General features: G+C 37.8%; 1 protein-coding gene across 38 annotated transcripts in view; it reads left to right on the top strand.

The window, feature by feature from the left end:
• The window catches only part of EIF4G3 (eukaryotic translation initiation factor 4 gamma 3), a 359841-nt gene that overhangs the window by 217033 nt on the left and 118311 nt on the right, over window positions 1–24497 (top strand). For 14 of the 38 annotated variants that reach the window (XM_021097639.1, XM_021097655.1, XM_021097651.1 and 11 more), the window contains 2 exons: window positions 7103–7262; window positions 14021–14860. In XM_021097639.1, the coding sequence (XP_020953298.1) occupies window positions 7103–7262; window positions 14021–14860 (1000 nt within the window). The remainder of the gene's footprint in view (window positions 1–7102; window positions 7263–14020; window positions 14861–24497) is intronic. The other 24 variants (XM_021097668.1, XM_021097660.1, XM_021097673.1 and 21 more) reach the window with 2 other exon arrangements.

The following is a 24497-nucleotide window of genomic DNA, read 5'->3' as shown; positions in this document are numbered from 1 at the left end:
CATATGTAATTTTTTTTTCTAGTTTGATGACTGTGTTTTAACTTTGTTAATGATGCCTTCTGTTACATAAAAGTTTTAAAATTTTTATATTCACAGATTTCTGGTTTTATAAGCAAGTGATGATTTGGGGCTGAGACTTTGATTTTCCCACTTAATGTAATAAAGCTATTTCTAGTGTTTAGGTTTGATTATTTTACTTTTTATCTTTGATTGTATATATATCTTTGAGATATATATACAATGAGGTTTTGGTCCTACTTTTTTCCTTCTGTTTTCTTTTGTAACCAAATGGCTGATCTCTTTATTTCATTATTGACCTTGTTCTTCATTGCCTCTTTGTTTTTAGATGTCTTTTAAGTATATACTGAATTATCATATATACCTGGATCTATTTCTGAACCTTTATATTCCATTTGTCTGTTTTGTTTTATTTTATTTTATTTTATTTCGTCTTTTTAGGGCCACCCTTCCATATACTGCGAGTTCCTAGGCTAGGGGCCGAATTAGAGCTGCAGATGCCGGCCTATACCACAGCTACCGCAACGCAGGATCCAAACCATGTCTGCTACCTACACCATAACAATGCCAGATCCTTAACCCACTGAGCGAGGTCAGGGATCAAACCTGTGTCCTCATAGATAGTAGTCAGATTTGTTTCTGCTGAGCCACGATAGGAACTCCCTCCATTTATCTATTTTAATACTATTACTATACTACTTTATATACTCTGTTTTTAAAATACATCTTACTATTTTAGAGTGAATTTCCTCTAGAGTATTAAAAAGTGTTTTGCTGGGGTTTTGGGGGAGGGTTGTTGTTGCTGTTGTTTAGCCCTCCTACCCCCATTGGAACCTTAAAATCATTTCAAGTCCTCTAGTTTAGCCTGACAGCTTTTACCTTAAGTAGTGAATTTCCCTCATCATTCCTGACACCTTGGCAGTTTTCCCTTGCCTTCAAGAAAGAGGTTCTCTTTACTGCCAATGTATTTGTTTTATCAGGTTAATGTTTAAAGAAAAAAAAAATGTTTTCATCATCTAATTGCCTTTAACCTGAGCATACATTCTACAGTTTGTTACACTGTTGTATCATTATATTATTATTATTTTACAAATTTATTTATTTAGTCTTTTTTTAGGGCCACACCCCTGGCGTAAGGAAGTTCCCTTGCTAGGGGTTGAATCAGAGCTGCCACTGCTGGCCTGTACCACAGCCACAGCAACGTGGAATCCAAGCTGTGTCTGTGACCTTTACCACAGGTAGCAGCAATACCCAATCCTTAACCCACTGAGCGAGGCCAGGGGTCAAACCCGCATCCTCATGGATTACTACTGAGCCACAACAGGAACTCTTACATTGTTCTGTTATTATTTTTCACCCTTTTGAGTCACATATTTAGGTCATCTATTTGTTTATAAAAGCACTGAGTTTATGAACCCCAAGTTAGTATTTCCTCAGGTGTTTCATGTGCTCCCCTGGGTTTACTTGTTTTCAGTTTGTTTTTATAAAAAGGTCTTTTTTTGTGCCTTTCTTCTTTTGTTCTCTTTTCTTGTGATTTGTTGACTATCTTTAGTGACAATGTTTGGATTCCTCTCCTGTGTGTATATCTACTATGGATTTTGGTTTGTGGTTACCATGAGGGTTTTGTAAAGCATTTGATATACATACATGATTGATTTGTTTAATTGTTCTTAGTTTCACATGCATTTTAAAAATCATGCATTTGTAATCTTTTCTCATGATTGCTATTTTTGTTATATTTTACATCTATTTTGTTATCCATTGACTGCTTATTGTAGATAAAGATGATTTTATTACTTTGTTTTTTAACCTCCCTACTAGCTTTATGTGTGGATGATAAATCTTTCCTCTATGTTTGCCTTTACCTGTGAACATTCTCATTTGATAATTTTACTATTTCTAGTTATGGCCTTTTTCGCCTAGAGAGAAGTTCCATTGACATTCCTTGTGGGAGAGGGGAAAGAAAAAAAACATTTGTTGTAAAGCTGATTTGGTGATGTTGTTTTAGCTTTTGCTTGTCTATATACCTTTTGTTTTCTCCATCAAATCTTAGTTGTGGGTTTTTCCCTTTCGTCATTTTGAATATATTGTGCTACTCCCTTCTGGCTGTAGTTTCTGCTGAAAAATTAGTTGATAGCCTTGAGGGTTCCCTTGCTTTTAATATTCTCCCCCACCTTTTTTTTTTTTTTTTTCATTGCACCCACAATGTATGGAAGTTCCCAGGCCAGGGATTGAATCAGCTGTGGCAACAATGGATCTTTTACCCCCTCTGCCACAGTAGGAACTCCTTCTCTCTATCTTTAATGTTTGTATTTTAATTACAGTATGTATTAGTGTGTTCCTCTTGGGTTAATCCTGTGTGGAACTCTGCACTTTCTGAACTTGAGTGACTATTACCTTTCCCAGGTTAAGAAAGTTTTCAGCTATTGCCCCTTAACATATATTCTCAGGCCCTTTATCTCTCTCTTCTCTTACGAACCCTGAAATACAAATATTAGTGCCCTGATGTTGTCCCAGAAGTCTCTTAAACTGTTCTCATTCCTTTTCATTCTTTTTTCTGTTCAGAAGGTCTTCCACCTTACTCACCCATTTCTTTGTATCTTTTAGTCTGCTCTTAATTCCTTCTAGTTTGTTTCCTATTTTAGCTATAGTATTCTTTATCTCTGGAATTCTTTATATTTTCTAATTCTTCAATAAAAAACATCTAACTTTTCACTCTTGGGATCCATTCTTCTCCTCAGTTCTTTTATCATCTTTATGATCATTACTTTGAACTTTTTCTCGTGTAAATTGCCCATCTCTGCTTCACTTAATTTTTCTTCTGGTGTTTTGTCTTGTTCCTTTTTCTGAAACATGTTCCTCTGCCACCTCATTTTGTCTCAGTTACTATTTGTATTCTTATGTAAGTGGTAAGTTGGTTACATTTCTCAACTTTGAAGAAGTTGGCTTCTCTAAGAAACATCCCGTGTATCCCAGCAGTGCACTCCCCTGTTGTCACCCAAGCTATATCCTCTAGGTATTCCCCCTGAGAGGGCCGTGTGGGTCTTTCTTTTGTGGCAGGCTGACTGTGTGGGTGGTCTCGTAGGCTTTTTGGCCCCTAACTTGGTTGATTGCCAGGCCTTGGCTCATATGGATGCTCCTAGCTCCTGTTTAGCAGTGCCTGGTCATGAGGCAGCTGGTTATAAGCCCTAGGGGACTTTGGGGCTAGCGCTTGCTCACTAGGGTGTGGGATCAGGGTCACAAAGATTCCAGAGCTCTTGCCCACACACCATCAGAAAAGCCAGGTCCTGGAGTTAGTGCCAGAGTACTAGCAGGCCAGCTGGTTTCGAAAGTCTCCCTGAAGGGCCCAGAGACCCCATAGCTTGTTTCAGATCATTGGGGATGGGGGGAGTGGATCCTGACATAGTTGAATATGGGTTCCAGGGTGTCCTGAAAGTTGCATTGGTCTGCTAGTGGACAAATCAAGGGCCCAGCTAGTCTCAGGGTAGAATCTGTGATACTCTTTGAGACCAGAGGGTAGGTCTGGCTGAGGATTCTGTCATATTACTTCTTTTGACCTGTGTTCCAGGGTGCCTGAGATTTTGTGTATACCCTTTATGAGTGAAGTCTCTATTGCCACCAGTCCTGTGGAGTTCCCAAAATTAAGCCGTGCTGACTTTCAAAACCAAATACTCTGGGGGCTCCTCTTACCAGTGCAGGACCCCTAGGCTGTTGTGCTTGATGTGAGGCTCAGAACTCTCACTCCTGAGGGAGAATCTCTGTGATATAATTATTCTCCAGTTTGTGGGTTACCCAGTCGGGGGTATGGGATTTGATTGTATTATGAGTCCATCCTCCTACCCATCTCCTTGTGTTTCCTTCTTTATGTCTTTAGTTGTAGATCTTTTCTCGTAGGTTCCAGCTTTTTTCATCAATGGTTGTTCTACAGATAGTTGTGATTTTGTTGTGAGCCACATGGGAAGTCCCAGATAGTTGTGATTTTGGTGTATTCATGAATGGAGTTGAGTTCAATAAGGGTCTCCGCTATCTTGGATGCTCTTGAGAAATGAATTTTAAATTGTTCAAAGAAGTATTTAAGGACAGTTTAAGATTTTGTTGCCTCTTTTACCTGTTGATAAATACTCTATTTAATAAAATGAATTCCTCCAGGGGGCCTTCATCTGTCATTTTCCCTTCAGGCCAATACTTGAGGTTTAATATATAAATCTTCAACAGTGTAGATTCTCAAGTAGAATTTATAAAGGAAATTCATTCCTTTGATACTATCAAGTATCTAATATCTTGCCATACTTTAAATAAGCTTCTTTAAGACTGTATTTGTAAAGCGAGAAGTGTTTTTCTGTCAACCAGAGCTTTGATTTTGAAAAATTTCACATGCGGAGGGGATTTAGTATTGACATAAATTATGAACTCTTGCAAAAAAGTGGTATTGCCACATCAACCCTTTTAACTTTGACTCCCTAAATATCTTCATTATTTTATGTTTTGATACTAATTTCCCTTCCAGACTGATTTTTAAAAAATTTTCACTCTTACCATTTGGGAAAGAAACGGAAGTGCAGTGATTTTGAAATTTCTTAAATATATTCTCAACAGGATAGATCATGTCACCTAAGAAGAGTTGGAATTAAAGGTTAGCTAAAATTTGAAAAGACTACCCTAACTTTAAATTAATTTGAAACAAGATTAAAGTATTGACTTTTTTTTTTTTGGTCTTTTTGTCTTTTAGGGCCACACCAGCAGCGTATGGAGGTTCCCAGGCTAGGGGTCGAATTGAAGCTATAGCTGCTGGCCCATGCCAGAGCCACAATAGTGCAGGATCTGAGCCGCTTCTGTGGCCTACACCACAGCTTATGGCAACACCAGGTCCTTAACCCACTGAGCAAGGCCAGCTTTCAAACCCGCATCCTCATGGTAGCTAGTCAGGTTCGTTAACCACTGAGCCACAACAGGAACTCCTAAAGTATTGACTTTTGTTGCATGTTTATATGTTAGCACTTTCTTGGTTCTGTCAGAGGCTTAGAGATTGTTAAAGCTGAAAGGCACTTTTAACAGAGGAGGAAACTGAGTACTTTCTTAGTATTTTGTGACTGTATAATTATAAACTGGTTGCTTGTATTTGTAACTGTGAGTTAACCAACAAGTTATTTGAAGTTTTTCTTATAAATCTTTATACATGAAATCTTCCTAGGGCTTTGTTATTTGAAAAATGTCTGTGTAGTTGTATGTTTAATATGACTGAAAGTATTTTAATCTTAGACTGAAATACTCTTTGATCTGTACAGATTTATAGGTATGGGTAGCCTTTCACCATCTTAAAAAATCTCACCTTAACCATATCTGCCGTTTATTTTGGTGACCTATTTTCAGCAGTTACCTTTTTGGCTGTTTATTTCCCAGACAATTGGAGTCATTATATTTTCTTTCTTTCAGGTAAATGACAGAATTTACAGATCTTTCTTTTCTGAGATATGTGGATAACTATTTAATAAATGTTGAGTAACAAAGAGTCTTTCCTTTGTTCCAGAGCTGTTTTCAGCCGTAGACTAGAACTGAGTCGCTACAGTCGTCCCACAGGGGATTGACTCCAGGACCCCTGTAGATAACAGAATCTGCGCATGTTCAAGTGCCTTAAATATAATGGCTAATACAGTCGGCTTTACTTATCTGCAGGTCACACATCTGTGGGCAGAGGGTGACTGTTGCTTTTGAATTTTATTGATAGAATTTCCCCCCCACTAAGGATTCAGAGTAAAGTGTCATGGTAGTACTATCCATTTGGCAGTGATTTAAAGTGGAAACAGTAACTCTTCATTTTTTATTTATGGAAATATAATTTTAGTGGTCTTCATTTAGAAGTTATTGTGGAATGTGAGTACTTTCATGAATAGGTGAAATAATTCTATTTTCCCCATTCCTGTCTGTTGTTCTGTACATCATATGTAGTCTTATATAAATAGCATATTGTTCATTGCAAAAAGCATTGTTACTTAAATGACATGTAATAAATGATAGGTATTTAAATGGATCTATTTCATTTTATACTCCTACTCTATGTGAGACTTACAGACTTAAGACTATTTTTCATTCTTCCATTTTTATGTGGTCCTTTCTACCTCAGATCACTCCTACTTTAACTTTCCCCTCCCATACAAAAAAGGAAATCAGAGTTGTGCAAGGAGCTCTGCTCTGATAGTGCTGATAGAATTCAATGTGGGAGATTCAGTAGCTGTCAAAAAATGGACCTTAGATCTCCGAGGAGAGACACTGCTTTATTGTGTGGCTTTTGTGTAACCCTCAAATCCAGAACAAATTACCTACCTGGAATGTGATGTAGAATGAATGTTCTTGTTCTTTCTTGTGTGATTCTTGTTCCCTCTAAGTTGAACAATGGCTGCAATATTTTCAACCTTCTCTGGATTTTGATGGGCATTTTTGATTCCATATACTAGCTGAGCAAAAATTAGAGTTTCCTCTCAGCTCTGAAAAGCCAGATATTTTACTCAGATTTCTGACTCTGAAAAGGTATCATTCTTGACCCAGAATCTAAAGACATTTTAAGGTGAAAATTCCTTTAAAGACTGCAAGTTACATTTCACCTGTGTGGTTATATGAACAATATATATTGTTTTCTCATATCATTAACTGGTGTTGAAAACCCATCACGTTTTGTTTGTCCTGCCTTCAGCGGATGAGCTGTTTTGCTAGGTGGTTTATAAATGAAGTTGACCAACTCCTTTTGGTCTTAGGACTGGGAGGATGCTAAATTCCCTCTCAGATGTGACATCAGTTGTTCGGTTGAAAGTCTGTCCTTAGAAGGAACACTGGAGAATGCATTGTACTAATGATTGTTGTGCTGTCTTCTCTTGCTGTGGTTAATAGTAATTATCTCTTTTCCTTCCCCTTTCCTGCTGCCTCTTTTCCTTTTCTTCCTTGTCTTCCCGTGTACTTTTTGAATTTATTAAATTGGCCTATATATTTTTCCTTGCTTTCCTTTTTTTTTTTTTTTTTTTTTTTTTTTTTAATTTTTGTGACCTCCTACCCTACTTTGTCTTCCCCACTTGCTTGGGTTCCATGTTGCTAGTTTTTATGTTCGCACGCTCATTATCACCCTTTTTTGTACTTCAAATCCCAGCAGCTGCCCAGCCAGGTCCCAGAGCACAGCCCTGTGGTTTATGGGACTGTGGAGAGCGCTCATCTTGCTGCCAGCGCCCCTGTCACTGCAGCCAGCGACCAGAAGCAAGGTTTGTGTATGACTGTTTTCCTCCCTCTTACCTTTAGTCCCTCTTTTCTAAAAAAAATTATTTACATTGCCCTCAGCATTTAAAAGTAAGAGTAAAACATCTGAGGATTATTCGGATATCCACTTTTAAATAAAACTTAGGGGTGGTAAATCAAAGTGTTCTACCTCGGAGTCCCATCATGGCACAGCGGAAACGAATCCGACTAGGAACCATAACATTTCGGATTCAATCCCTGGCCTCCTTGCTCAGTGGGTTGACCATCTGGCGTTGCCGTGAGCTGTGGTGTAGATCGCAGACGCGGCTCGGATCCCGCGTTGCTGTGGCTCTGACATAGGCCGGCAGCTGTAGCTCCAATTTGACCCCTAGCCTGGGAATCTCCATATGCTGCAGGTGTGGCCTTAAAAAGCAAAAAATAAATAAATAAGTTAAAGTGTTCTACCACTATGAAATAAAGTAGGTATGATTAGTAAAAATTTTCTCTATGTTTTATTAATGCCTCACTGTCAGTGTATATTTATAGGTAAAATTTTTTCTTTTGAAATAAGGTTAGGGAGAATAAATTGATATATATATTACTTTATAAGAACAACAGTTTTATGTGTAAATTCAACATGTTCATGTGTATCTTACTATTTTTAAAAACATAAAATGTTTCTTCTTACAAGTTTGGCTTCTGTAGTCTCAGAGATAGTACTGAGTTCAAATCCTGGCCCTATCAAGGACTATTTGGTCTTGATGAGTTGTTATGCTGTGTATCTTAATTTCTTCATTTATAGAATGGAATCCCTAATTCACAGGGATGTTGTGGGGACATGCCTAGCACTCAAAAAGCTCTTGGTAAATTATAGCCATTATTACCATGCAGGAATCATACTAAGGTCTCTACTGTTGACCTTAGTGCTGATGTTCGGTGAAGTAAGTGCTAAATGTTCGGTGAAATAAGTATACCTATTGCCTCTTGGAAACTTTAAGGGAAATCTCACACCAGAAAGCGGGATATCACAGTCTCTCTTTCCTGCCTAGTTGGGTTTAGGATGACCTTAGCTAACATTGGGAGAAATTCACTAGGCGTGGGGGTAGGGGAACAAATGACTTCGAGCATGCTTTTATAATGTTTCTGACTTAATTCTAAGAGTGAATAGAAATCACATGTGTTTTCTGCTTTATTCAAGTATTTATTCCTCCAGAGTACATTATATTCCATAGTTGATATATACAAATTATATTTTCTAAAAATTATTCTTTAAAAAGCATTGGGAATTGGTATGATCAAAGTGGAAGTATTTAGCATTGCTGTTTTCACTGGACTGCAAGTTAATTGCACTTAAAAACTTCTGTATCTGGTTTCACTGTTTCTTTAAGGCATACAAGATAATGTGATGTTCTTTCCCTCCCCATGAGTATCCAGGAACCTGCTAGATTTGTACAAAGACAAATCCTAAATTTTATTTGTTTTATGAACTAGTTTTAAACCACAAGATAGGTAACAGACCCTAAGCTGGCATGCTTCTTTAAAAGTTGCATTGTTAAATACTTTTTTCAGCAGTGTTCAGAGTTAGAGACTCGTACATGCTTAAAGCTAAATTTTTAAATGTTAAAGCCATTCACCTTGCAGGAGTGCACTTCATAGGTTTTGTGGAAGACCACTTTCTACCACCCATGGTCAAGCACTTTTGAGTCAAAATTCAGAGTATTTTTCAATCTGAGTGGAGAATTTTCAAGGTATTCCCTTCACAACTTTACTTCATTACTTTTGCATGGTTATAATCCTTTTGCTATTTAGAATTATGCTAAACATACTGAATAATTTCCAGGCAGAGAGGCCTTAACATATCCTTTATGCTTTTTTTATAGCTGGCCTGTGATACAAAGAATTCATAGTATGTCTTGATGATGATAGCTCTGACCTGCTAAGATTTTTAGATTTTTTTTTTTTTTCTACACCTGCAGCTTGTGGAAGTTTCTGGGCCAGGGATTGAACCCAAGCCATAGCCGCAACTCAGGCCACTGCAGAGACTGCCAGACCTAACCAACTGCACCACAAGGGAATTCTTACGGTTTTTAGATTTGGAGACCACCTGCATCTTATCATATTTAGGCCTTAATTTATAGAAGGAGTTGTGCAGAATTCTTCGTTTCCTCTCAGTTTTTTGTGCTAGTGGAATAATAAAATCAACATTTCAGGAGTTCCCTGGTGGCTTAACTGGTTAGATGCAGCATTGTCACAGCTGTGGCTGGGGTCGCTGCTGTGATGTGGGATCGATCCCTGGCCTAGGAAACTTCCACATGCTGTGGCCATGGCCAAAAAAATCAGCATTTCAAATTGATGTTTGATATAGACATAGGTGAATTGTAAAATGTTTGACATTACCTTGATGAACAGAAAAACTTAATTTTAAATATATTTCATATACCTTACAGTAAGTAACTTTTTGGGATTTCTGTTGGCTTCCTCTAATACCAACTATTCTCCAGAAAACTCAGTAACTCTAATTTTCTATTTCTAGTTCTACCCATAGCTTGTTAATATATACAGTAGTTTTCATAGTTTTCTTTTTTAACTAAATACATGTAATTCAAATAACATTAGAAAGGGTTCATCATTTTTCAGAGAATTTTTTTTTACAATTGAGAATTTTTTAAAAATTTCTTCTAGCTGTGGATTCATTTTGAATTTAAAGTAGGATACAATAATGCTTCATTTTCAAAGATTGTTAATAGTCCTCCCAGAAACAATAAATTCTGCATTCTGCAGTCAGATCGTTTTTTCTCTGTCAATGGAACTGTCATTACTATAGGATTTGTACTGGGTAACAGAGTCCATGTTAGCCCCGAAGTCCCCCACTAGCTTGATTCACCAAAATACTTCTTTTTCTAGTAAGTCCTTTTTCCCTGCCTGAATTGGAAGAATTTAAGATTTGAAATCATTTTCAGGTTCTTGGCCTTAGTTGTTACATGACCTTGGACCTATGACTTAATCTCAGTTTCTGAATCTATAAAATAGGAACATAATAGTTTGGTGGTTGTCAGAGTTAAAAGACACTTAGCACATATTAGTAGTTGACCTATTTCTTAGCACATACTAAGTGCTTAATAAATGTTAGCTGCTATAATTAAACAGCTGGCTCTCTCAGTTTTGATATGAACAGCTGGAATGGTTACATGGAGACCAAATTCCCAGACAAATATTCCATTTCCCATTTGTTTTGGTACTTTATAAAGACAGAGAGGACTTCAGTTTGATTTGTAGGGGAAAAAAACTGTTTAATGAATTAAAATCTTCAGTTGGTATTAATGGTATATTGACAAAGCTTAAAGATTGTTTGATGTTGTTTGAAAAAGTGCATTCATTATACTTAGAATATGATATGTATAATTACATACAAATAAAAGTTATTTGTGCCTTAGTCTTAGTGCTTTTTGAAAGCTCTCGATGTAGAGTAGGTACAGAAGAATAGTGTTCTTTACATTTCATACCAATGTAGCTCAGTTGGGCCTCTTTTGGAATTTAGAACAGGAGTATTCTCCGTCAAGTGAGACTGTCCCTCACATTGCAGGATACCTAGCATTTCTGATCTCTCCCCATTAAATGATAGTATGGTAACACCCTCTCAGTCTTGTGCAGCTCCTGACAAGCAGAAAGCACATATCTAGGAGATTGGTCCCACCACTCTATGAGAATAAAAGGAGGCAGTTTTCCTCCTCCTTAAAAATATAGCATTCATTATCTTTGTTACCAGTAGATTCATGCTCCACATACAGTTTTGTGCCCAACTTTTTAAAAAAAGTCTTTTATTATATAAACAACTTTCTATATCATTATGTATTCTTTTAAAAACCTATCTTATTGCATAATATACCATTATGTGCCCAGGCCATTATTTCTTTAATAAATCCCTCATTGTTAAACATTTGGTTTATTTTTCTTTTTTTGCTATTATAAATATTGTTGCCTTAAATATTCAGACTTCTTTCTTTGTTCACTCTTGCATGATTTTTTGGTCTTTTTAGGGCCGCACCTGCGGCACATGGAGGTTCCCAGGCTAGGGGTCTAATTGGAGCTATAGCTGCTGGCCTAGTCCAGAGCCACAGCAATGCCAGATCTGAGCTGCATCTGTGACCTACACCACAGCTCACAGCAACACCGGATCCTTAACTCACTGATCGAGACCAGGAATTGAACCCAAAACCTTATGGTTCCTAGTCGGATTCATTTCTGCTGCGCCATAATGGGAACTCCAGAAAAAATTCTTAAAGATGAAATTCCCACAAATTCCTAAAGATGGCCAAATGATATAAACATTTCAAATGCAATATATCAGATTTCAATCTATCATGGCACTGCAAAGCAGTCTTAATAGTAAAAATTCGTAAAGAAATAAAATCAATGTTTTTAGACCTTACTCTATTATACTTTTCAGCTTTGTATATTAAAACTTTAATGAATTAATTAAAGGACGTTTATTTCATTATAAGGAGCTCTTACAAATACTTTTTTTTTTGTTTCTAATTTTATTAATGTTAGATATTCTCAAGAGTTTATAAAAGTTTCATAGGGCTGCTTTTAAAACAATTTTTAGTATCAGAAATTTTACTTCCCAAAACTAATTGAATCAACATACCATTATTAGTTAATGAAATTTACTATTTTTTGCTGTTTAATGCATCTAATCATAAAGAGTGGTATTCTGATGTGCTTTCACAGTGGTGTTTTATAATCTAGGTGATTTATGTAGCTATTTCAATGAATTGGAAATTATTTTCATCAGGAATATTTTAATAAATACCTATTTATATGTCACATATATGGAATACATCTAATAGATGTATTTCTTTGAAATGTATTTGTCTTTTGCTCTGGCAACTTAGTCTGAGGTATTTGGCATTGATAACCTATTGACTTTATTTCTCCACTACATTAAGTAAGCAAAGTTTGATTTAAGAAACTCTGGGAGTTCCTGTTTTGGCTTAGTGGGTTATAAACCCGACTGGTATCCTAAGGATGCAGATTCGTTCCCTGGCTTTCTCGCTCAGTGGGTTAAGGATCCAGTGTTGCCTTGAGCTGTGTTACAGGTCTCAGACTTGGCTTGGATCCTGTGTTGCTGTGGCTGTGGCATAGGGCCAAGAGCTTGTAGCTCTGATTTAACCCCTAGCCTGGGAACTTACATATGATGCAGGTGTGGCCCTAAAAAAAAGAAAAGAGACATTGACCTCTAAGCCCGTAAAATTAAAGTTAATTTTAAGATCAGTAAATGTAGTTGCAGTGAATTAATTAGCCCTTAAAAGCTTAATATTTACCATGTGTTATCTGATTAAAGAGCATGTCATCTTTAACAGACTTATTTAACTAAAATTTACTGTAAATACTCATTTTCACTGATGCATAAAGATTTCTGGCAAAGAGAGTAAAGTCCCTTTCAGCTTAGACTGTCTTTTAGCAGTGCTTAAAGTTTTCGTTTGCATTTGACGAACATACTCCTAAATATCTGTTTTTCCACTGGAGGGAAGGAAGTACAGTCTGGAAACAGGTCTAATTTCTCCTTTGGTTTCATCTTCACTAGGCATGAATCACATATCACTTTACCTGGAATTTTAAAATAGGGAAATTTTCGAAACATCATTCCTTTCATTTTTCTGGTACCTTTATTGTGATTATCAATTTACTTGTCTCACTCTTGCTCTCACACTTTGTCTTTCAATGTACAAACATCCATTTTATATATTCTCATAGATATAAAGCGTTTTTTTCATTGGACTGGTTTATGTGACTATTAACTTTGGTTTCTCCTTAAGTATTTTTTTTTACAATTGAAGTTACAAAATAAAATACTATTTTATTCCTTAATATTATTTCTAGTCATATGCCTCTTTTAAGAAATGAAAGTTAAATTAATTTTTATTTTTTTTATTTTTTATTTATTTTTATTTATTTATTTTTTTTTGTCATTTCTTGGGCCACTCCTGCAGCATATGGGAGCTTCCCCGGCTAGGGGTCTAATTGGAGCTGTAGCTGCCAGCCTACGCCAGAGCCACAGCAACGCGGGATCCGAGCCACGTCTGCGACCTATACCACAGCTCACCGCAACGCTGAATCGTTAACCCACTGAGCAAGGGCAGGGATCGAACCCGGGACCTCATGGTTCCTAGTCGGATTCGTTAACCACTGCGCCATGATGGGAACTCCTCTAAATTAATTTTTAAGTGAATTTTTATGTTCAGGAACTGGATTTCACTGATAATAAATTTCATTGATAATAAATGACACCATGATAGTTTTTCTTTAAATAGTTTTTTATGCAAGTAATACATACTCTTTATAAAAATTTCCCCAAATGCAAGAATATATAGAATAAAAAATACTATCTGTCTCTTAACAGTTTAATTTCCAATTAACTGTCCTGTCCAGTCATTATAATTTATCCTTAGTAGAAAATTTTTCTACAGATGGAGGTCTCTACCTTAAAGAAAATCCCCACTCCATCCCAGAAATGGTTTAGCCTTGGTTTTAATGAGCTTTTGATGAATTAATTCCTTTTCTTACTTTAAAATAATCTTTATATGTATTGGAGGTTATGTAATAGTGCGTGTAATTAGGAAAGAAAATATGATCATGTTTTTAGAAAAGTAACATTTTGGTTTATCTTCTGCGCATGTTTTATAGTAAGCGATTTAAAGAATTGGCCCAAAATAATACAGTATAATCTCTGATCCAGTAATTCTTCCTAAAACTCTTCCTTTTTTTTTTTTTTCTTCCCCAGAAGAGAAGCCCAAACCAGATCCAGTGTTAATGTCTCCCTCCCCAGTCCTCAGGCTCGCACTCAGTGGAGAGAAGAAAGAACGAGGAGGCCCGACCTCTGAGACTGCTGTGGTGGAATCCTTACCAGAGCTTCCGCTGCCGCCGTCACCCACCACTGTTTCTCCACTTGGCCGAAGTACAACTGCTTCCCCCAGCTCTGCTACTCTGAGTAGCCAGCCAATATTTACCACTGCTACAGATGACAAATGTGAACTCTCTTCCTCAACAGAAGACACAATTCCTACACCCAACCCCACATCTTGCACAGAAGCATCAGATCCTTCACCAACAGATGAAATCGATGATGATATATGCAAGACATCTTGTAGTATAGCACCTAGTGATCTTCCGCTGATTTCTAGTACTAACCTAATTAATGAAATGAACGGAGTTAGTGAAAAATTACCAGCCACAGAAAGTATCGTGGAAATAGTAAAACAGGAGGTGTTGCCATTGACTCTTGAATTGGAGATTCTGGAAAATCCCCCAGAAGAAGTGAAAGTGGAGTATGTCCCAACTCCCATCACCCCGTCCGCAGTTCCCTCCTTTTCTCCATCTCCTCCAACTCCTCCAGCTTCTCCTCCTCCCACACCAGTCATTGGTCCTGCTGCTGCCACTAATGTTAGTACTGCGAGTGTTCCCAGTGCAGTCCAGAGAGTCTTAGAAGAGGATGAGAGTGGAAGAACTTGCCTTAGTGAAGATGCAAAAGAGATTCAGAACAAAGCAGAAGTAGAAGCAGATGGGCAAACAGAAGAGATTGTGGATTCTCAGAATTTAGGTTCAAGAAAGAGCCCTGTCCCAGGTAAGCTATTCTGTCATTAATTATGTTACGCTTGCTGAACATGACAAAGAAGCAGTGTTTGAGTTGTTTTTTAATCGGCTACTTTCCTTGACTTCTAGAAACATCAAATGAATGCTGAAATTCCTAGTCTGATTCCTTCAGTGGTGTGTTTATGTTTTAGTGCATCCTGCAAAGAGTTAACTCCTAGTCTAAAAATGCAAATGAAATTTCAAATATACAAAATGCCTCCAAAGTATATGTCACTGTACATGTGTTTTTTTGTTTTTTGGGGTTTTTTGCCTTATTCATATGAATCAGTTCTTAAGAGGTTGATTTTGTTGCATTGGGGCTAGAAACCAATCAAAACCAGCAGCCTATAGTCCCTAAATTTTAAAGCCTAGTCAATCCTAAACTTAAAAGAAATTCGTGTATGCAAGACCTCTTCTTTAATTTTGGATTAAAGGAAAATAGCAATCAGAATGTCAATTTTTATAACTATTTCTGAAAAAAAGTTCCCTCTCCTATTGTCGTACAGATAAGTTTAATGCTCTTCTACTTTTTATTTTTAAATTTCATCTTTCCTGTGATACTAATTTTATCTTTATTACTTTATCATGAATATTGTCCAGTATTCCGAATTCAAAATTATTTGGGTTTTTTTTGTTTGTTTGTTTGTTTGTTTTGTCTTTTTGCTATTTCTTTGGGCCGCTCCCACGGCATATGGAGGTTCCCAGGCTAGGGGTCTAATCAGAGCTGTAGCCACTGGCCTACGCCAGAGCCACAGCAACGCAGGATCCGAGCCGCGTCTGCAACCTACACCACAGCTCACGGCAACGCCGGATCCTTAATCCACTGAGCAAGGCCAGGGATTGAACCAGCAACCTCATGGTTCCTAGTCGGATTCGTTAACCACTGCGCCACGACGGGAACTCCCAAAATTATTTGTTTTTAATGTAGCATCACCTACAATTTTGGATTTAACCATTAGGTTTTTATAACTTGAATCAAAAGTTATCTGAGGCTTACTGCTGTTCTTGAAGTCAGTAGCCCGTAAGAATATGGCCCATCTTGGGAGTTGCAGCTCAGCAGAAACAAATCTGACTAGTATCCATGAGGATGCACGTTCGATCCCTGGCCTCACTCACTCAGTGGGTTAAGGATCTGGTGTTACTGTGGCTCTGGCATAGGCCAGCGGCTACAGCTCCGATTCAACCCCTAGCCTGGCAATCTCCATATGCCGCGGGTGCAGCCCTAAAAAGACATTAAAAAAAGCATAGCCCATCTTCTGAAACATGGTCCTGTACTGTATAATTTGCTCTCTGTGTACCTGTCAAGTTAAGTTAAACAATTTGATGAGTGCTTCCCAGCAGTTAATCTACGTATGTATTAGGGACCACATATGTTTATGTTATGTGTTATGGTCACCCACACCTTCAGTACATATTGCCTATTCTGACCTATCTAATACGAAGACTTCATACATCAAAAACCTGATCCCTACTTTTAAGACGTGGCTTTCCCACCCAGCTCAGTTCTGGAGGCAGTTTGCTGATGAAGAGCTATCTGTGGGAGGTGTGTGGTTCCTTGGAACTCTAGAGCATGTAGTTCCACAGTGACCCAGAGCAGAAAAGCAAACAATGCAAGGCATTTGGTATTGGGAGAAATTTATTATAAATGTTTGTAAATCATCTGTTACCTCAATAGACTGGCCTTCATAAGCATCGATATTCACAGTGTCCATCACTGTTTTAGGAACCTTCTTCTTTGGCGGAGCAATGACCTGGAGCTTTTTTATAACTGTTTGAAAAAACAGTCTTGGTTTTGATGTGGCTGCACATGAATGCCCCCTCAAAGAACATTTGTTATTAGAGAACAGTAATTTGTTTGACCCTTCATTTTTTCCCTTCATTTGTGTTCCTGTGAGTTGTCATTCAACAGCTAGTGTTGAAATTCCAAAAATAGGAGAAGCTATTGAAGACAGATGTTTCAAAAACATCAAGTAGAAAAACAAAGCAGACATAGAGAATACAAGTCAAAGATACCTCAAAATTAAAATAAATGTAAAGCAAAATTCTGCACTAAGGCCCTACTTCCTCTCATCCCTGGCATTCATTCATTCTTTTAAGCAGTTTGTCATATAGGTGGCCAGATGTTGCAAGACAGCTCCCAGGGATAAATGAAGAGACAGATGTTGGGGTTAAGCCATTTTCACACCATGGTCTTTTTTTTTTTTTTTTTTGAAATGTACATACTCTTGGAATTAGTAATGTAAGTCACTACCACCTTAATAAAAGAATATAGATTCTTTAGCAGTAAATCAGCTGATAGCTAAAAGAAAGCCTTAGAATTTTTCTGATTTCATGATTTTTTAACCTATAAATGTGTTTTAAAGGAACTAGAAGTTCTGTAATTTCCCTTTATATCTTACACTCTTCAAAATCCAAAATAAATGAACCTTAAGAACCCATGCACCGGAGTTCCCGTCGTGGCGCAGTGGTTAACGAATCCGACTAGGAACCATGAGGTTGCTGGTTCAATCCCTGGCCTTGCTCAGTGGGTTAAGGATCTGGTGTTGCTGTGAGATGTGGTGTAGGTCGCTGACGTGGCTCAGATCCCGCATTGCTGTGGCTCTGGTGTAGGCCGGTGGCTACAGCTCCGATTCAACCCCTAGCCTGGGAACCTCCATATGCCGGGGGTGCGACCCTAGAAAAGCCAAAAAAAAAAAAAAAAAAAGAACCCATGCACCTCTAGCATTTTTTAAATTGTGAAGCTAGCAGAAACATTCCTTAGCCTCTCGTTTTGTTATATTTTTTTTGTTATTGCTACAAAAGTTAACAATGAGAATTAACTCATCATTCTTTTATTTATTTATTTATTTTTCTTTTTTCTTTTTTCTTTTTTTTTTTGTCTTTTTGTTGTTGTTGTTGCTATTTCTTGGGCCGCTCCCACGGCATATGGAGGTTCCCAGGCTAGGGGTTGAATCGGAGCTGTAGCCACCGGCCTACACCAGAGCCACAGCAATGCGGGATCCGAGCCGCGTCTGCAACCTACACCACAGCTCACGGCAACGCCGGATCGTTAACCCACTGAGCAAGGGCAGGGACCGAACCCGCAACCTCATGGTCCTAGTTGGATTCGTTAACCACTGCGCCACGACGGGAACTCCATCATCATTCTTTTAGATTTCAACCTGAAGTTGTCATAAGCTTAATGACTCCAATCATTTTTGCCCTTATTTAATGTACCCTATTTACTTTGAGAGGTTATTAAATCATAACAGTTTGGTTTGGATATCAGTCTTTTGTTGTGGAATTTTGAGAATAGTTCTCTGAGGATGAAACACTTTTTATAGCTGGCTTTAGAAACCATTTGCTTCTGACAGGTGTGATGCGTAGAAATTTACAGTAGTGGGTATAGAGGCACTTGTTTAAAGCAGTAAAATCGGACATAAAGGCTGTAGTCCCTTCCGGTAGAAAACATTTCTTGCAACAGTTCTAGTTCATATTTCTGACTGGAGCAAACTGCAGCAATTCTGGATACTTAGGGGTTGAAGAGCCAGCCCCTTAAAACAGAATTGGGTTTATCTTTAGAGTATTTTGAAAAGCCTCAGAGAGGAGCCAGACTTCTGCTTACTTGATTCATATGATCAGTAGTTAAATGTTCAAAAACCTGTATTAATTGAACAATTTCCTGAAGCCTTAGGAATTTTTATTATGGTCTCATTATACTCAGTGGGGAGGAAGAGAGAATTTCAGAACTTGTGGAAAAATATTCCCCACTCATCATTCAGGAATTCATTTTGCACAGTTTCACAAATGTACATACTGTATAACCTGAACTTTTCCACTTTTTAAAATTGTAGTTTTTGTTTTTCTTTTTCTTTGTATTTATCTTTATTTGAAGTTCTTTTGGCAGAGGGAGGTTTCTAATAAATTATTTTTATGAATTTATCTTAACTAAACTTTCCTGAATATAGATTGAGGGCAAGTCCTCCAAAGCAGGTATTTGTTTACTTTTTTACCGCATGTCTTGGGGAAGGCATTAGCTGGAACTTAATCTGAGTTTAATGTCCTAAACCTACTCTCATACCCCAAAGTATAAATGCATTCCCTGAATATACTAGTTTTTGAATAGTAGCAGTCTCTCACCACCTAGTTAAAACCAAACATCCTTCCTTGTCATCATTTTGTGTTGGTTCACTGGTTTATTTTGTTCTGTATATTGTTTTAGTTTCCTTTTCACTGAGGCAGTCTCTCTGTAAGGAGTCTCGGGGCTTTTTGTGAGGATCACAGTTCCAAGTCCTTGCCGTGTAGGGATCCAAGATCTTGTGTTTCCCACGTGGATGTTCAACATGTGAACTCCTTGGTTATAGAGACTGGCACAGCATCCCATATCCCCCATAGTGCAGTGACTGCAGTGGTAACAACAACTGACCTTGTTTATGTGGCTTTAAGAGTTTTCCTTATATATATCCTTATGAGCTCAGCTAAGGTTGAGGGATAGTGTCCAGTTTTTGTTGACTGCGAGATGATTTATTTTCAAATGGAGATGTATGTTTTGGGAGATGTTAATATAATTCTGATTTATATAGCCAATTGAATTGCTGTTCTCACTTTTGATTTACTCTGGTATAAAAGGAGCATACTTTAACTCAGGAAAAAGTGTTTTAATAGTAATCCTTGATTCATTCTCACCTGAGACTATTGAAAGTACATTTAAAAGATATAAAATATGGAGTTCCCTTGTGGCCCAGCAGGTTAAGGATCCAGTATTGTCACTACAGTGGCTTAGGTCACTGCTATGGTGTGGGTTTTGTTCCTAGCCCAGAAACTTCCACAGGCCATGGGCATGGCCAAAAAAGAAAGAAAGAAAAGATAAAAAGCATAAGTAAGCAGAACACCAAAGAAATGAAAGTCTTTCAGTTGGGTAAACTAACCCAAAAAAGACTCATCTTTAAAGCCGTAATCTGAAGATCAGCATTAGGAATAGGGAATTTGATTTTTTTGTTTTTGTTTTTTTGTTTTTTTAGGGCTGCACCTGTGGCATATGGAGGTTCCCGGGCTAGGGATAAAATCAGAGCTACAGCTGCCAGTCTACACCACAGCCACAGCAATGCCAGATCCAGGCCACATCTGCGACCCACACCACAGCTCACGGCAACACCAAATCCTTTAACACACTGAATGAGGCCAGGGATCAAACCCACGATCTCATGGTTCCTAGTCAGATTTATTTCCACTGTGCCATGACAGGAAGTCTGGGAATTTGAAATTTATTCTTGCCTTTTCTTGACTTAAACCTTCTAAGAAGTGTTTGAGATATCATATCCCTGGAAGATTTAGTTCCTGGGATGAAGAGTAGATCACCAGTGGTTTGAGTGTCCCACAGCCCAGTCTTTCCCTTAAGGTGCATCCATGTAATTTAACTTCTTTTTTTCTTTTTTTTTGCCTTTTGTCTTTTTAGGGCCACACCCGCGGCATATGGAAGCTTCCAGGCTGGGGGTCCAATTGGAGCTGTAGCCACTGGCCTACACCAGAGCCACAGCAACGCCAATCCAAGCTGCGCCTGCAACATACACTACAGCTCACAGCAACATAGGGTCCTTAACCCACTGAGCAAGGTGAGGGATTGAACCCGTAACCTCATGGTTCCTAGTCGGATTCGCTTCCATTGCACCACAACAGGAACTCCTAATTTAACTTCTCATATTTCTCTAAAGGACTACATTCTGGAATCTTGTCAGTAGAACTTCTTACACATCCCTGACTGCCTGTCATCTGTCAACACTGGCACAGCAGTAGTGAAAACAAGGACTGTTGGCCCCCTTTTCAGATTGGCTTGAGTCTGAGTGATCCTTAGGAATAGTAATTAAAATGACTGGATTTCCCCACTTGGTTTAAAAAAATATTTTCAACAAAGCTGCCTTAAAAGTACATTTCTGCCATGTTATTCCTATTTTGTTGCCTTCCACAGTGAAATCTTAAGCATTCTCCGGAGAACACCGGTGTTATATCGAATTCCTCCTATATTCATCTGCTTTGGAATGAGCCCAGACACATGATGGTGGAGCTTATCCACAGGCTCAGGTGCCAAGGCTTCTGGCCAGCACTTTGCACCATTCCTTCTTGCCTCTTCAAATGGTATATACTTTCCCACTATTTACCAAAGTTCGTTTCTTTGCAATACGAGCCTTGAAGCTTCACTCACTGGGTATTATTAACTTATTCATATGTATCTCCATGAATAGATTTAGATTCTTTGTTTAGAACTTAGCCCACTTTTTTCTCAGACTTAGTCATTAATCTCCCTCCAGAAGGAACCACTGTACATAGTTGCTTCTAGACAGGGTAATCCAGACAGTTTAGGGGAATGCTGTTCTCTTTCACACAAGCCTAGTCTTGCTGAAAGCTTTCTCCTTCTCCAATGTCTGTCTTCACCTTGCACAAAGTAGTCTTGATAACCGTTTCCAGTATCTTTGATGAAAATAATTTTCACTACTAATGCAGAAAATGCATTTCCTTCAATAAATATTTTTTGCTCCATTTTCTATTGCTATATTAATAGTACTTGGTAATTTAGTTGCAATCATAATAAAATCATCTTTTTATGTTTACAAGGCCTTTTCTCAGGCATCTCAAGCATTAATCTTATGATTTAAGGAGTTCTTTCTGGGGTATAATTACTCCTATTTTGCTGATAACGAAAAGAAGCCATGGTAGTAAATTGGATTTCTCAGGGTCATCAGTGAAGAATCCAGTGACCCCTGTCCTAGTTATAGATTGAAAAGTTTCATGTGCTATAAAAGTAATCAAGCAGGGAATGGAGTTCTAGAGGGGGGAGTAGGTTGTAGCATTTAAATAACATGGTTAGAGTTATAGGCCTCTAGAGAAAATGAGATTTGAACAAAGGTAGGAGGAGCATGATTTGAGCTACACTCTTAACCAAATTCTGTGATTTTTTTTTTTCTTAGCCCCTTTCCCTTTAGAGAAACAGTGTTATACCCCATCCTCTCTGTTCTTAAGTTCTGGTAGGCAGAGCCCTCCTGCTCAGGATTACACCACTGTGAATGGAAGTGCTTCTACGAACACATGCTCTGCACCACCAATCATTCCTTTTATGACCTTCCTGTTGTAAAATCCTATACTCAGCTCGGCCCTCCTTGCCCTCAGCAGATGGCTTTGTTTCTGTCTTTGTTTAGAAAACAGAGTGCGCTTGAGTATATGCCATTTTCAACCTTCTGCTAGAACTACAAACCTGTCTATATCCAAACTTTCATCAGAATTTACTAGCTCTTCCTTTGCAGGCTCGTATATAAGTTCACCATCTTGCCACAGACTTCTTTCTCACTGTAAATATGCTGAAGTCTCTCCCATACCAAAAAATATTTCCTCAATCCTACATATCCATTTAGTTACCATTTAAACTCATTCTCCCTCTTATCCAGTCCTTTCAAGAATAGTTTACTGTTTCTTAGCTTCTACTAAGTTCACCACTACCAATAGTCTGATTTATGCTCCCAGTGTGTTATAGTATTGGTCTTTTTACCACTTTTAATATTTTTGATCACTCTCTCCTTTTGTAGGTTTATTGAGTATAATTTATATGCAGTAAAAATCACTTTTTAGCATTCATTTCTGTGGATTTCAATAGACATGTAAAGTCATGTAATCACCACCACAAAAATATAGAATAGTTTTACCACCCCAAAAAAATATTGGAGTTACGTTCTAATTCTGTTATTCAACACATTTTCACAGTTAACTTTAGCTGCTCTAATGATAGGTGGCTCCAGTGGTATATGCTCATGGAGTTCATATTTTATCTCCATCCCCACTTCTCTTCTCAGCTTCAATTGCCTGCTGAATATCTCCAGTTGGAAATCCCAGAGTCATCTCAGATTCAACATATCCAGTACCAAATTAATCACCTATTCCCCCAAACCTGTTCTCTTATCTCAATGGCACTGGCTTTAATTAAGCTAATATCCTGACATCACTGTTGATGTCACTCTTTTTTTCACGTATAGTCATTTAACAAGGTTCTCTGATTTTAGCTGATATGGTTGTTGAATTTGTCCCTTCTTCTCCATTTCCTACTGCCTTAAACCTACGCTTTTGCATGGATACCTCTCATTTCTCTGGCTCCAGCTTCTGCCTCTTTCACATTCATTCTCCACCAAGTGGTTCTCTCTTTAAAATAGAGATCTGTACTTATCACTCCTTTCGTGTTTCTGTTCAAACCCTTCAGAATAATGGGTGGCATTGGGGGCCATTCACCCTCAAAATAAACTCTGAGCTTCTCACTTTTTACTATAATATCTTCTCATTATATTTAGTTGTAGCATCAACCTTCTGCGTATATAGGCATAGGATCTCAATGTAACTTTTCATGTATTTGGTTAGTCTAAACATCAGCAGTAAAGTATAGTGATCAAGTTCATGGCAACAGAGTTAGACACTCCTGAGTCTTAGCTTCCCTTTGTCTCTGTAACCTTGGGTTTCTTAACCTCTGGATTTGTTTTCTTATCCAGAAAAGATAATAAATAGTATTAACTTAATAAATATGTAGTGACAATGAAATGTGCTGTATATATATAAAGCGCTTAGTGTAGCGTCTAGCACATACTAAGCACTCTATAAATATTAAATATTATTAACATTTCTGTTTCAGCTAGTATTACAGGTCCAGATGTTCTCTTTGAACTGTACTAATGTTACACAGACCAGATGAGTGTCATGATCTCTGCCCTTAGGAATTTATGTTCCAAAGGAGAGAAACTCAAGAAAATGATAGCATCTGAAAAGTACTTAATTAAATCCTGGGAATGAGATGGCAGAAGATCCCTTAGAATAGTCCCTATATGTATGTATAACTATGATTAAAGGATTTGTACCATTATGTCAGATTATCTTCACAGTGGTCAGACACATCCTAAACTGACCTCTCCTGCCATCTGGAAGGGAAAAAGTCTGCTTAGAATGTGAATTTTAAGGAAAGTCTGTACCACTGAAAGACTTAAGAAGCATTCATTAAAATAGAGAATAGTAATACCTTTATTAATTTCCTATTTAGGTGAGAAGTAGTTGATTAGGAAGAAAGACAAAAAAAAAAAAAAAAAAAAAAACAACCTAAAAGGAATGGGGGGGGAGGAATAGGACAGCCCCAAAGTGGAAATAACACAAATTTTCATCACTTGGTGAATGAATAAACACAATGTAGTATGTGTGTATTTATATAAAATGTGGAATATTATTCAGTCATGAAAAGGAGTGTGGTACTGATACATGCTACAACATGGATGAACCTTGAAAATATTATGCTTAGTGAAAAAGAGACCAAAGACCACATATTGTCCATTTGTTTGAAATGTCCAGAATAGGCAAATCCCTAGAAACTGAAAGTGGATTAGTGGTTGCCAAGTGTTGAGGAGGAGGAAAGTGGGGAGGGAGTGCTCATGGACATGGGATTTCCTTTGGGTTGAGGAAGATGTTCTGAAGTTAGATAGTGGTGATGGTTGCACAATTCTATTAGTGTGCTAGGTGAGATACAAGCACATCTCATTCTGATATACTTCACCTTATTGCATGTTACAGATGCGTTTTTTTACAAACGTGGAGGTTTGTGGCAGCTGTGTGTCAAGTCTATTGGAGCCATTTTT

This window comes from Sus scrofa, chromosome 6 (assembly GCF_000003025.6).
Source record: "Sus scrofa isolate TJ Tabasco breed Duroc chromosome 6, Sscrofa11.1, whole genome shotgun sequence".
Taxonomy (NCBI): domain Eukaryota; kingdom Metazoa; phylum Chordata; class Mammalia; order Artiodactyla; family Suidae; genus Sus; species Sus scrofa.
The sequence above is the reverse complement of the archived record's forward strand: the minus strand, read 5'-3'. Positions and strand labels throughout refer to the sequence as shown.